Source organism: Sipha flava, unplaced genomic scaffold, assembly GCF_003268045.1.
Source record: "Sipha flava isolate LNK unplaced genomic scaffold, YSA_version1 231_pilon_pilon, whole genome shotgun sequence".
Taxonomy (NCBI): domain Eukaryota; kingdom Metazoa; phylum Arthropoda; class Insecta; order Hemiptera; family Aphididae; genus Sipha; species Sipha flava.
In genome coordinates, this window is record NW_020272868.1 from 193,644 (window position 1) to 208,154 (window position 14,511).

The 14,511-nt window shown below is 30.0% G+C and overlaps 2 protein-coding genes across 4 annotated transcripts in view; one reads left to right on the top strand and one right to left on the bottom strand.

Annotated features, from left to right (window-relative positions):
* Positions 1-14,511, top strand: part of LOC112683638 (sex-regulated protein janus-A-like) — a 249,428-nt gene that overhangs the window by 6,678 nt on the left and 228,239 nt on the right. The window lies entirely within an intron of this gene.
* Positions 1-14,511, bottom strand: part of LOC112683633 (arrestin homolog) — a 141,664-nt gene that overhangs the window by 1,670 nt on the left and 125,483 nt on the right. For both annotated transcript variants that reach the window (XM_025554747.1, XM_025554748.1), the window contains 6 exons: positions 12,436-12,474; positions 6,321-6,462; positions 4,439-4,588; positions 2,968-3,115; positions 1,752-2,041; positions 896-1,277 (listed from right to left, as the gene is read on the bottom strand). In XM_025554747.1, coding sequence (XP_025410532.1) covers positions 896-1,277; positions 1,752-2,041; positions 2,968-3,115; positions 4,439-4,588; positions 6,321-6,462; positions 12,436-12,474 — 1,151 coding nt within the window. The remainder of the gene's footprint in view (positions 1-895; positions 1,278-1,751; positions 2,042-2,967; positions 3,116-4,438; positions 4,589-6,320; positions 6,463-12,435; positions 12,475-14,511) is intronic.

Below are 14,511 nucleotides of genomic sequence, written 5' to 3' on the forward strand. Positions count from 1 at the left end.
TTAATAAAAATTGGTTATTTATATTTATTTATTGTATGAATTATATTAACTAAAATTATTCCAAATTTAGCTTACTTGGCTGGAAATAAATTTATTTATTTTAACGGTGTCTGCATTATTTATTATGTAATACTGAAAGGGTAATCTAATTAATTATCATTTGATATTACCACTGAATGATTAATTTTTTAATTTATAATTTTTATGAGATGTTTAAATGTCGTTTTGTACAAGACTATATTTTGTTTCCTATAGTTCAACACCCATTTTATAATTCTACCAGCAATATACCTACATTTAACCAGAGGAATTTTTAATTTACCAATTAATCTATTTGTCTATTTTTCAATATTTTCATAAAATGGAAATAACTGTTTCGATCTTTGATTTTTTACTGGTATTTTTCTTTTAACTGCTTATTTTACTGTGTCAATTCATAACCAATCCGCAATATTTATATTAAGGCATGGCTTGGTCCAAGTCTGGTATAGGCTGGGTTGGGGTAACTTAGATTTCATATTGAAAATACATTTCACACTCATAGATAATCATTCGATTATTTATATAACCAGTTCAAGTATTGTAAACCATGAGTCATTCGAGTACTCCATTATTTTTATTCGACTATCTACTAACCATTCGATTATTCTATTATTTTTATTTTGTTTACTATTCATTTATTTCATTTGTTTTTGATTACTAATCATTTGATTATTCGATTATTTTATTTTCAAATACTAATCATTTGATTATTCCCTTCACTATAAAATATAGGGGCTCACTACGATAATTTTGGTGAGGGTGATTCATTAATCGTTACTGATTATGTTAAATATACTTGTCGATAATAATAATAAAAAAATAAAGAATAAAAATTAATAAAACCATAATTTACCTGTGGAGGAGTAAGTGTTTGACGGCGTGTGCATCAGCGTAAACGGTAATTTGAGTGACATCTGACCGCCCATGGCGCCTATTAAAAGTTTGACTTTTACGTAGTATGTGACGTAAATGGCGAAAACGTTTCTATCCTCGGGTGATACACACACCACAGTGCTGGACAACGTGCCTTCCGTCTTGTTTGTGGCGGACCCTAGCGAATCTTCGAGTGCGATCCAATTTTTTGTTCTCGCCTTGATCGGATAAAGTAGATATTCTTTTTCGAGCGAACCTCCATTGCCGGGTATCGGTACGTCGGCGCATTCTTCCGACGCCACAGTGTTTTTAAATTTACCATTACTGAACATGCAAACGTCAACATGTTGAACAATGAACACCTGTGCATAATTAATACAATTCAACAAACATGAATCAATAGTGCACACACGTATTAGCACCATGATTATGCATCGTATGGGAGAGGGGTACGATCGGTATAGATAATGACTTGTGGTTTTTTTTTTTGGTTAATACATTTTTTTCTAATCTACCGTTTGATACTGTATTGTATTCGTATTGATATTTATATTTCTAATGGTATGGATCAGCATCGCGTTTTATTTAGCGTATTTAATATTGATTGCTAGTTGATGTTTTGCTATTTTTCTTTTTTTTACTTCACACTCTTATGTGATGTGCAATATATGGGGGTATACCTTCCACGGAACAATTAAAAATTTGGTGTTAACTATTTATCATAATATAAATACGCTGGTAATATATTTATGTCGAATTTATAAATAGTACATAGGTTGTAACTTAAATACAAAAATAAAATAAATCTGTAGGGCGGGTCGAATTAAGATGTTTACCTTTATTCGCCTGACAGCTTTTTTACTGGTGTTCCTCACGCTTATATTCACATGAATTGGATCACCATGTGTATAAATAGCTTTGTCTAGGTTGGCCTCTAGGGTAACTTTACCATCACTGAGTAAAAACGGTTTTTCCGAAGTAGCTTGCGGTCCTCTTTGACGCCATCCCTTAGGTAGTTCTGACCTGGGTGTTGGTGTTGGCGGTGGCGGTGCTGAAGCCATCTGTACTACTTTTATACCCATTTTTACTATATTTTTTCGTTGTAGCTTCTCATCTGCCCTTTCAGCTGCAAAAATGCATATTATTGTACGAAACAACATAAGTGATTTGTAGTGGTTCGTCAAAGTATACGAGTAAAAGTTTTTAATTAAAAATTTAAGTATATTCTAATATAATTTAACTTATATATATATATATATATATATATATATATATATATATATATAAATTAATATTGATGTAAACAGAACTATCAAGTGTTCTATCGGGTCTAGCGGTTTTTTTACGGAAAACATAAGTTTTATCTTTAATATTTTGTGATTTTCCTTGGTATTGGTTCGTGTAATTAATCAATGATTAATTGGACTAAAACGACCCGTGGTTCAGCTGAAATTGATCTAATTTAAATACGATTGCGTAAAGCCTTCCTTTGAGATTCAGAATGTTAATGAATATTATACATTGCATATAATAATAATATGCGCAGAGTGTATATAGTCAATGTATTCTAATAGTTTAGCGTAGATTTCATTAGCAAAGTTCTAAACATTTGATTAAATCAAGAGATATAATTAAAAGTGGATAAAAAAAAATAAAAATACAGATAATGTATAAAAACGTACAAATAAGTTTTAAACAGGGATGGGTAGTAAATAAAACATCAGTGCCCTGCAAATGTGAATAAAATAATTTATTCATATTTCAATCGATCCATAAATATAGAAGTAGAGTGATTACTGCTACCTTTCTACATAGATTACCATAACACTGCTGAGTTGGTGAATTATATCTTTTATACTAATTATATACATTTTGTATTTAGTCTTGATTACTTGGATTATACTCTACTTTCTTTCACGTGTATTTTTAATGTTTGTTTTATCTGGAAAACTCGAAGTTTTTGAACTTTTTTCTCCCCCTTCAGATTCAAATCATGGTCGCAACACTCGAATTACACTAATAAGTTGTAAAATTACACTAATTTTTTTTTACCTATGTACACTCGTAAGTCGTAACTAGTTCCTATTGGAGCTCCGTTGTATTCTTTGGCAGGAACTAATTGGACGCTCGGTGGAGCTAAATGAGTTACTTCCATTGAAAACGCATGAGCATTGCTCCCCAGCCTTTGTATTAACATTTCCTAAAACACAAATATTAATGATACCTAAATATTTCTAAAACATTTAAACGTGTTCACGATTTTCACTATGACTTGTGTATTTAATTAGTTTTGTTTAGCGTCGGACAAATTTGTAGTACGTGTATAATAATAATGATGAAGTATTATATTCATCATAATATAGAGGTTACATGGGTGTAGCATCAATATCAATTGCTGCAACTGTTGCAATCTTTATAGCACCCACTCGTGTATTCAACTACAATATGTGTATTTAGACATTCAATTATATTGACCATTACTCTGATGGGAACCAACTATATTTTGTTGGACGAGAAAAAAAACGAATTGTGCCGATGAGTTTGTGTTGAAAAAATGTACTTACTAAACGAGCTATACTATAGCTCATATATTATTTTAGGTTAAGTATACCTTAGATTTATACTGCGTCAAAAGTTCTACGTTGTCGGTGAATATAATACTTAATATTTAAACTTTTTTTACTTATATATTTATTTTTTTAATTTAAAATAAATTTCATTAAATTTATATGATTTGCAGTTTATGAGCAAGGTGGTTTGTATGTATCTGGAATACTTTTTTTTTCTAAATATTCTGGTATAATATTTTGTTTTAACTAGTGATTTTATTATTATATATGCACACGTATAAAAAACGTGTTCACGAAAAAAAAAATAAATAGTAAATAACTTTAGCAATATTATATTTGTTATCATAGTCAATGATGTTAAAGATATTTAATTATTAATTTAAAAGATTACATTTTTAATTTTTTCTATCCTAACATACATCGAACACATGAAAATAATGAACAGTTATGCTTTAAAGTCATGAGTTATGTAGGTTTTATCATTTTCAATATTACTATCCATAATAGCTTTGAACATTAAAAAAAAAAAAAAAAAAGTAGTGGACATATGCGAGGAAAGAAATTTAAAGATCTCTTGTAAAAATTATTTTTATTTATCTTATAACTATTATAATTGTTATAATGTTTGTTATGAAAACTTGTTAAGGTTTAGGTCAATATCATTATATGTTCGTATGACAATAACAAACAATACGAATAATAATTTTAATAAATAAAATTTGGTAGTTAAAACCGTATTAGATCTATTCGAATTTTTATTATTAATTTTTTTCAAATAAGTTAATATATATTTTTTGAATATTTTCAATTTTTCAATTACAATAAAACTAAAAACATAATATATAAACAAACCGGTTATTGACTAAAAACCAATGATTACAGAAGAATGTTAATTAAACATTTATTTATTCATTTATTCATAGATAATGGTAGTTGTATGAATTAATATTTACCTGTAACGGTGTATTTTGTTCACGTAGTGCATTTTCGTGTGGTGGATAAATTTGCGCTAAACACATGATTGCTTCATTACAAAATTTTAACCCCATTACTTCCTCGTCTTCTCGCCCGTACCGGAAAGTTAATGTGATTTGTCCAAATACCTTTACAGATGAAAATATACGAAATAAAAATATTATATACACTCTTATTTTGCGTTGAAAATTGTTATACTATTAACAAGTGTTTAGTGATTCGTTGTAAAAAATAATATCACACGATAGCAATATTATAAAGGCATTCGTAAATTAGAATAGGTTGAGTAAAGTAAATTTAATTTCATTACTACTGAGTAAAGTATTAATGAACGCTCATTATCAATGGAATTAAAATTTGTAAACGAATCGTGGTGTTTGTATTCTTTTTATTCTTTTTTCTTATTCATTACCACTGTTTCGGAAAACCGATACGTTTAGCAGAAGTGTATCCATTAAAATGTGCCGAGGAAACAAAATTATTAAAAAAAAAACTTTGAAGATTTATGTACTAAATAAGGTAAAACATAAATATGAAATATTTTATAATTCAATTTTTTTTTTGTTTAAATTAAAATAATGTTTAATTATATTCTCAGATACTCTCAGCCATAATTTGCAAAGATTATACGTATTCATGTAAATAGATTGTACTATCCTATCAACGTGTAGAGTGATTTTGAGATTTGCATAAAGCGTTATTTTCCTACTATCATCAAGCCGTCGTTCTGTTGAATTTTGTTAAGGGCCCCCCCATTTAAAATCCATTAAAGACGCAAAAGAACCGGAAAGTAATAATAAATAGAGCAATAATAATATTGTAAAACTCAGCGTGACCGCGCTGAAATGCTTTTAACGCCAACATAGGTCTCAAAAGTAATTTAACTAACGCGTTCTACAGTGTTACAGCCAGTGTGCAGTGTGCGTGTGAGTGTATGTCGAGGGATGTGTTTTTGAATGGTGTAAACTCGCGTGTGCACTTAATACATCTTATACATGTACACACATTTTCTAACCAAATGATTGCAGATGGTTATTACGGTAATATTGTTAACAATTGTTAAATTAAGTGTTGATCTAGTTTGCATTTGGTATTTCGACGACTTACGTTATTCAGTAGAATCAAAATGGAATCATTTTTCTCATACGACTCATGGTATGTTTTTATTCGATTATAATATACGTGTACTCGTATACAAACAGTTCGTCAAATTAAATGTTATTAACTATGCAGAATTTAAAGTTATACACAATAAAGTGTTTTCATGTTTCCATGTATAGATGGTACTTATGTCTGTTAGTTTTGATTTACAGAACTGTGCAATGAAACTCAAATGAATATTATCGTTGTTGTGAAAAATGTTTAATATTAGTCACTATAATTTAACGATCTGCCTTGTTTGTATAAATAGAAATATTTGGTGTAAATATATATTGTGTATCATTGTAAAGTTTGTTGGGGCCTACATAAAGTTTATACTGAAAACTAAATAATAAGTAAATGTTTGAACAGCAAAAGTTAGATTGACAACCGTATAGTATTATAAAAACAATGACATTATTACAGACATTACATTTTCCAAGTAGAATTAATTTCTATATAAACATTTGTATAACAACCGTGATTTATTTTTTTATATTTCAATTATTTAATTTATGCGTTTATTCGATAGTTTGGTTGCCGGAATGATTTTTTTATATTTTTTTTTCATTCGTCGTGTTTACTTTTAAGCGTACAATTGAATAATTATTTACTATAGCTTTTCAAAATAAACGTGTGGGCATTTTGGTTAATAATTACAAACATATCATTATTAGATATGGTGATTAACATTTAAAAATATACGTACGAATAAAATACCTTTTTCTTTGTATCTTTCAATAGATCTGGGTCTACTAATACGATTCCATGTATTTTTGTGGATGAACTGTTCGATACTACTACATCTCTATTGCCCAAATATAAACAAAGCTTATTATTTTGAGCTGTTTTTCTGAAAACTCTGTAAAAAGAAACAAATTTAATTATATTTTTATTTGTACCATATATATATTTTTATTGGTACCATATTGTTTTGATATTGGTTCAAAATCATTTTGGCTGTAAAATATAATACAGTTGTGCATTATGTGGTACAGTCAAAATTTCAATTTGTATATTTTAGCAATGAAATTTATTTTAATCTTAAGCATTCAAACAACGACTTCTGATTTGCGTCATTGTACATCCGTTGTGGTGTACGATTTCTTTGCTTATAGTACTTACTATTGTTTAACTCATTTTTTTTTGTACCAGTTTAAATGAACTTTTTTTATTTATTTAAGAACAAAATATAATTATTTTCATATGATGGTTTGCTTTACCTTATTTATTTGTATGTTTTAATATTTTTAATTAGATAATCGATGTATTATGTTTTTTGTTAGTTAAACTTTTAAAATATAAAAATAATTATATAATATTTATGCAACAGGATATTCGTTATTGATCGAATTTTAAATGTGCGTAAGTGTATTCTTAAATTATTAATATAAAATTGTTTAAACTGTCTACGTATGTTTATTATACATATTTTCAAAAAATTACTATAAATCATGTGCTATTCACGGTACGACCATTGATAATGAAACATCGTGTCTCGCTGTTTATCCTTCTTGTCGTAATAACTTACAAAGTTATAGTCCGTTTTTAAAAAAAAAAACATTCCACAAGTTCAACAAAGTGTCATTCTTCTGACTTACCAAACCAAACTTCAAGCCATTGAAAAGGAGCGCCTCCGGTCCATATTAGGTAACAAACTTAATTATTACAACCTAATTATTATCGTCACGGTTATATTAAAATAGCACGGCCGGCTGTCGTCGGGCGGCCGCAGTCCCGCACGATCAGACTTAGCCTTATCAGGCTTCTCCGTTATCTACCGGCAAAACGTACCGTCGTCATACACCATGCCAGATAATCAACAATCTAAATCCCTCCCACCATTAATAATACAGAAATCTCGTATACAGAGTGTGTCAAATAATAATGTCACTTCTCAACAAATTTCCGACCAAACCGACGGGTTCACTGTGAAAATTAATAAAAATAGTAGAAATAGTAAACATTCGCTGCCCCCCACTCACCTAACTTTCCTTCACAACAAAGTAAAATATTTGTTTCATCAAATCGATTCTCACTGTTTTCAAACTACACCGAGCCCTCGGAAAAACAAAACGACAACCAATCAACCGAGATAGATTTAGAACCTGAAACAACCACACCTGTTATCAAGCTACCTCCACCAATATTCATTCGCGTAGTTAATGACTTCGATGCTTTCTGTAACTCCATCAAAAAATTAATTAAAGGTGAACATTTCTCATGCAAAAGCTCAACTAACGGCGTAAAACTTTCCACTACTTCAGCAGATTCGTACCGTTCGGTAATCAAATTTCTGCAAGATTCCAAAGCAGATTTCCATACATACCAACTGAAACAAGATAGAGCGTATCGTGTAATACTGAGAAATCTCCACCACACTACACCAATAGAAGAAATTAAAAATGAATTACTTGTTCACGGTCATACAACCAGAAATATCACCAATGTTCTCCAACGTAACACAAAACTTCCTCTCCCTCTTTTTTTTATTGACTTGGAGCCAGCCATCAACAATAAAGACATATTTTCGATCAGTTTTTTGTACTACACAAAAATAAAAATCGAAGAACCTCGTGTCAACAAATTAACAATACAATGTCTCCGCTGTCAAGAGTTTGGACATACTAAATCTTATTGTAACCACCCTCCAAGATGTGTTCGTTGTGCTGATAACCACCTGTCCACTTCATGCAATAAATCCCAGAGTCTTTCAGCAAAATGTGCCCTTTGCTGTGGCGATCATCCTGCAAATTACCGAGGTTGCCCAACTCACAAAGAATTCCAATCTTCTCTACAATAAAAAAAAACACTTTCTCTCAATCAACTTATGTTAAACCAAATATTGTAAACGCTACTTCAAACTCATATACAGGTCCCTCTAAATCATATGCCCAAGCTATCACTGAAAATTCAAACAACTACTCTAAATTCACCTCATACACCGATCCAGACATATCTCTAAAATTGTTATCATTTCTCGAAGAATTAAAAAACCTGATTTGTCCTCTAATCTCTTTACTAACTACAGTTATCAATAAAATTATTAGATCCAACGATGGTAAATAATCACCATGTTATCCTTCATCAAATATCCATCCTTTTTTGGAATGCAAATGGTTTATTGCAACAAATAAATGAACTAAAAGCCTTTATCACTGAAAATAAGTTAGACATAATTCTAGTAAGTGAAGCACACCTCACTCCACACTCAAATATCCGTATTCCCGGTTATTCAATATACCACTGTGATCATCCTGATGGAACCGCACATGCTGGTTCTGCCATAATAATAAAATCTAGTATTAGTTACGCTATTCTTCCTCATTTCCAATCTACATGCTTTCAAGCCACTAATATATCAATATCATTGAATCATATTCCCACCACTATTTCCTCAGTATACTGTCCACCGGGTAATGCTAATAAAATAACTGATGATGATTTTACACTGTACTTCCAGTTCCTTGGTAACACTTTTTTAGCCGGAGGTGACTTCAACTCCAAACATCAAATATGGGGTTCCAGAGTAACTAATACCAGAGGTCGCTCACTTAACAGCTCATTACTTACTAACAACCTCAAACACTTTTCTCCTCCTGGACCAACTTACTGGCCATCACATTTAAACAGAGTTCCTGATATTCTTGATTTTTTTGTTCACACTCTTCCTTATCACATCAATTATAATTTAACCAATTTATCAGACCTCTCGTCGGATCATACACCCCTCTTGTTAACACTAAACATTCAACATGTCTCCCTAAAAACATTTCCTACACTCACTCCAGGTAAAACAAACTGGAATAAATTCTCCCACATAGTAGAAAAAAACATATCTCTGAATATTCCTCTAAAATATCCCTCCGACATTGACTCTGCCATCCTAGCCCTCACTAATGTTATAAAAAATGCCACACTCGATTCATCACCACCCTCAATTACCCCTTACAACAACAAAAGTCTCCCCGAATATCTATCCCAATTACTAGCTGTAAAACGTCGTGCTAGAAATCGTTGGCAACGTACTCATCTCCCTAGCGATAAAAGACACTACAACAACATTACCTGTTCTTTAAAAAAAATCTCCTTCGCAAACATAACAGTGAGAATTATCAACACTATTAACTCATTAACAAAAACGAACTAGCTTTGGAGAGCTACAAAAAAAAATTCTAAACCAAAAAAATACAATTCCTCCCATCAAATACAACGATAGAACTTTTGCTATTACAAACCTGGAAAAAGCAAATTTATTTGCCTCTCACCTAGAAAATAACTTTTCGCCTCATCCTGATATAAATGACATTGATCACATATCCTTCATAGAAAAATCGTTAACCAATGCTCTTCCGATGTCTTTACCTACAAAACACACCTCCCCCTCAGAAATTCAATTCATTATTAAACACTTACCAAATAAAAAATCACCGGGTCACGATCTTATCACTAATAGTATTATTAAACATCTTCCCAAGAAAGCCCTCCTACTCCTAACCTACATTTTTAATTCAATTCTTCGTCTTTCCCACATTCCCTAAACGTGGAAACATTCTATAATAATCCTAATTCATAAGCCCGGTAAGCTACCTGATTCACCTTCCTCTTATCGTCCCATCAGTCTATTACCCTCCCTCTCAAAAATTCTCGAAAAAATTATACTAAAAAGAATTCTTCCAATCATCACAGAAAATAAAACAATTCCCAACACTCAGTTTGGCTTTAGAAAGAACCACTCAGAACCACTTCACCAAGTGCACAGAATTGTAGATAACAATGCCTCTTCTCTAGAAAAAAAATATTTTTACCCATCTGTATTCCATGACGTAGCCCAGGCGTTTGACCGCATTTGGCACCAAGGTCTTCTCTATAAAATGAGATTTTTTCCCGCTCCTCTATACTTAACCCTAAACTCCTTCTTATCACTCCGCCCTTTCCAAGTGAGATGTGAAGACGAACTATCCGATAATTATCATATAAAAGCAGGTGTCCCTCAAGGTAGCATTCTCGCCCCAACACTGTACAATCTCTATACCGCTGACATACCTCATTCCACCCTCACCAATCTAGCCACTTTTGCAGATGATACTTGTATAAGTTCTTCTGACCAAGACATTAATGTTGCCATTGACAATCTTCAAAATCACTTAAATTTATTACAAATATGGTTCAATCAATGGAGAATAAAAATAAATGAAAACAAATCATCACACATCACATTCACTTTGCGCCCTAATATCAGCCCTCCACTAACTTTAAATAACAATATAATTCCCTTTGTCAACTCCGTCAAATACTTAGGTATTCATCTTGACAAACGACTAACTTGGGCTACCCACATCAAAACTAAAAAAATATCCCTAAAATTAAAACTCCATAGCCTAAGACACCTTCTTCGCTCCAACATCACACTCAACAATAAAACTTATCTACAAACAACTTATTTGTCCTGCAATAATTTATGGCATCCAAATATGGGGATCAACCAAAGTTTCAAATCTAAAATTGTTACAATCCTTCCAATCAATAAATTTACGTTTGTTGACCCAAGCTCCATGGTACGTTAGCAACAACACCCTTCACAACGACCTCAAAATTCCCTATCTCTCTGCTTTTGCTTCTACTCACTATAAAAAATGTCATGCCAACCCATTAGTTCATTCATATCCACTTATATCTAATCTATCTTCTCTAACTATCCCGGATAATCCACCCCGACTCTTAAAGCGTAATTGGCCACGCGATCTCCTAAACAAATAAAAAAATATTAAAAAAAAAAAAAGTTGAAGTAGCGTTACTGGACGCCCCCTTCATTAAAGCCGTCATTGACAGCCCTGTACATTTTTGTTATTATTATTACTTATTGTATTGTCTATACAGATTGTATATATTCGTTTTCTAAAAAAAAAAAAAAAAAATTCATAGATCAACGCAAAAAAAAAAAAATAAAAACGATGTGCTTACTATACGTCGATGACGTATATAGAAATCAACTTGTTTTGTTTTAAAATTTCAATAAGTGTGATCCTGTAAAGCAGGGGTCGGCAACCCGCGGCCCGCGAAGCAATTTTTTTATGGCCCGCACAAAGGTGGTTAATTTTTGTATTTTATTTTTGTTCAATAAATTTTTCATACAATTTTCAATACTATTAAATTCTTTTTTCTTTATAAATAAAATTGTTATTATTATCTAATCAGAGTCGAAGATAATGATGGCTGCATTACTCGTCATAGGATAAATTAAATATACTTATATATATATATTTAAAAATTTAAATTTTAAATATATTTAATCTATGTATTTAATACATATGTGTCTAATATATTTAATCTATGGTCATAGTTACTTTGCGTTTGTAGCAATTAATAATACACCGTGATTACGCCCGTACGTGTGACTGTTTGCGTTTGTAATAGTTTCATTTTACAAGTAAATCCAAACATTATGGTGACTAAAAAAAGAAAAATTTGTGATGAACATCTTTTTTTTTAATAATTCTTGGGTTGATTTATATTTTTTCATCGAAAACAAAGGTAAGCCATTATGTTTAATTTGTCAAAAAATTAAATTTTTTCTTAAAAGAAATTTTTTCCAGTAACATTTGTATTTTTTACACTCATATTTCTATGTAAAACAATCAAATATAATAGCAATACAATTATTAGTATATATCATATGTAAACATTTTTTTTAATGTGGCCCTTGATAAACATTTGAAAAAAAAATATGGCCCGCGTGGTTCAAAAGGTTGCCGACCCCTGCTGTAAAGAGTTCCTATAATATAAATAAGATGTCAATGACGTGTCAATATAAAAATGTATGTATTTTATATACCTGTGTGCTATTCCTGGTAGTGAATCTTGAATGCACGATCTGAAAAAAAAAAAATAACGTATGAAAATCGTTTATGTTGTTAGAGTAAAATAATATAGCCGATTCTAATATTTATAGTATAATCAATTTATTACTGCAGTTATTTTGTTTAGTCCTATTATTATCGAGTGTCTATACCTTCTTTTATACTCAGTGATTATAATTTTTAGTCAAATTATATTTATTAATGATAGTAAAGTAAACTCACATAGCTGTATGGGCGTAAATAGGTTTTTATGTTAAGGGTGCACTGCATAGTACTTGTTGGTAGAAAATAAATCATGCTACGTGTAATAAAGCCCTTCACACATTATAAAGGGCATGTGTTTATTATATCATACATTCTTAAAATAACTTATTTATTACTTTTTTAAAATTTTTTTGAATATTCATATTAGTATTTTCGTTATTAAACATGAAATTTATATTTCCCGTACAGTAATGTATAAAATATAATAACGGAGCATCGAATAGTTGTAATTTTGTTTTCAGAAAAATACAGTTTTTTTTTTACAATGATCTAATTTTAATAATAAAAAAAACTTTCTACATATTCAGTATTTGTCTTTTTAATTAATTTGCATATTAAATTGTGTAATCACACGTGTATCGTTTTGGGATTCTTCAGACAATTTTAACTATGTCGAATGCTTAAAATGGCCCAAATAGTACTGTAGTGTATGGCTAGTAAAATGTATGTGTGTATGTGTGTGAAGCGAAATAAGTCGTATGACATTTTTCATCGAGTATATTTTATCTTTTCTCATAAAACCTATTGCACAACTCATGTTTTTTAGTATGCGCAAGTTTTGTGGTAGAAATAAGTTCATTTTAGAATAAATTATAACTTATGAGTTAACATTAGGTTTATAATAAACAATGTTGTACTTGTTTATAACAAATTAAAGGAGAATATTTTAGATAATTGATACAGAGAATTATTTGAGTACTAATAGTTATTAATGTAAAATATGGATTTAATATATAAATAGCTAATATGTTAGAACACACATTTATTGCTTTTAATAAAATATATACAGTATGTGCCCGTAAAATATCTCATTTTGAAATGGCATTTAGTCACAGAAATCATTACTTGAACTTTTTACATTCAAATATTATCTATTAACCTAGTTTTTTAGAACATATATTAACTTTTATTTGTTTTTTTTTCAAAATAGTTTTGTTTAAAATTTTAAACCAAATAATTGTGTTTCACATTATTTTTGTTAGGTTGAGAATTGTGAATTGTTTGTGAAATTATTTGTGTATTTTGTGAATCATATCTCTGTTTAAAGATTGGTTGACTTGTTGATTAATGCATTAATGCACTTATGCATTTTGATATATATATATATATATATATATATATATCGTTATTTTACTAATAATTACTGATTTTAAATTATATTTTACTTCAACAGTAAAGTTCCACAGTGTTTTGCATTAGGATAGTGTATTTATGAGTATAATATAGTTTAAATGGAATTTAGCATATTAGCTGAACTATTTGTGATAATAACTTTTTATCGTTTGTACATAACACCACAGTAGTGTCATAAAAATATACATTTTCTCGATATTTTTCAATAATCTTCTAATTTTTCATCCTTATACCATACAGGGCCTAGTACAAAGACATTCATTGTTCACTTTCAATATGCGTATACGGTCGTTAAAAAGATTATTACAAATGTGTTATTAAAGACATCGTTAATATAATTTTTTTTGTCGATGCATATTATAATTAAGTATACAGTTTTTATAAAGTTTTGGAAAAACTATACTTTTCACACGGTAGTCGATAGGAATAGAAAATTTACTGTTACAATATATTAATTTTTTTCTCCAAGTTCTCCATCGTGAAACTATTTCATAACATTTTATTATACTTTAGTTGTATGTACATGCACAAACGTATAACTAAACTTTCATTTCTATTGTTCTATTCTGACTCGCTGAAATATTTAAATTTGAATTGGTAACATCGTCTACATAAGGAAAACTGAGATTCCACGCAAATCCTTTTGCGGTTGT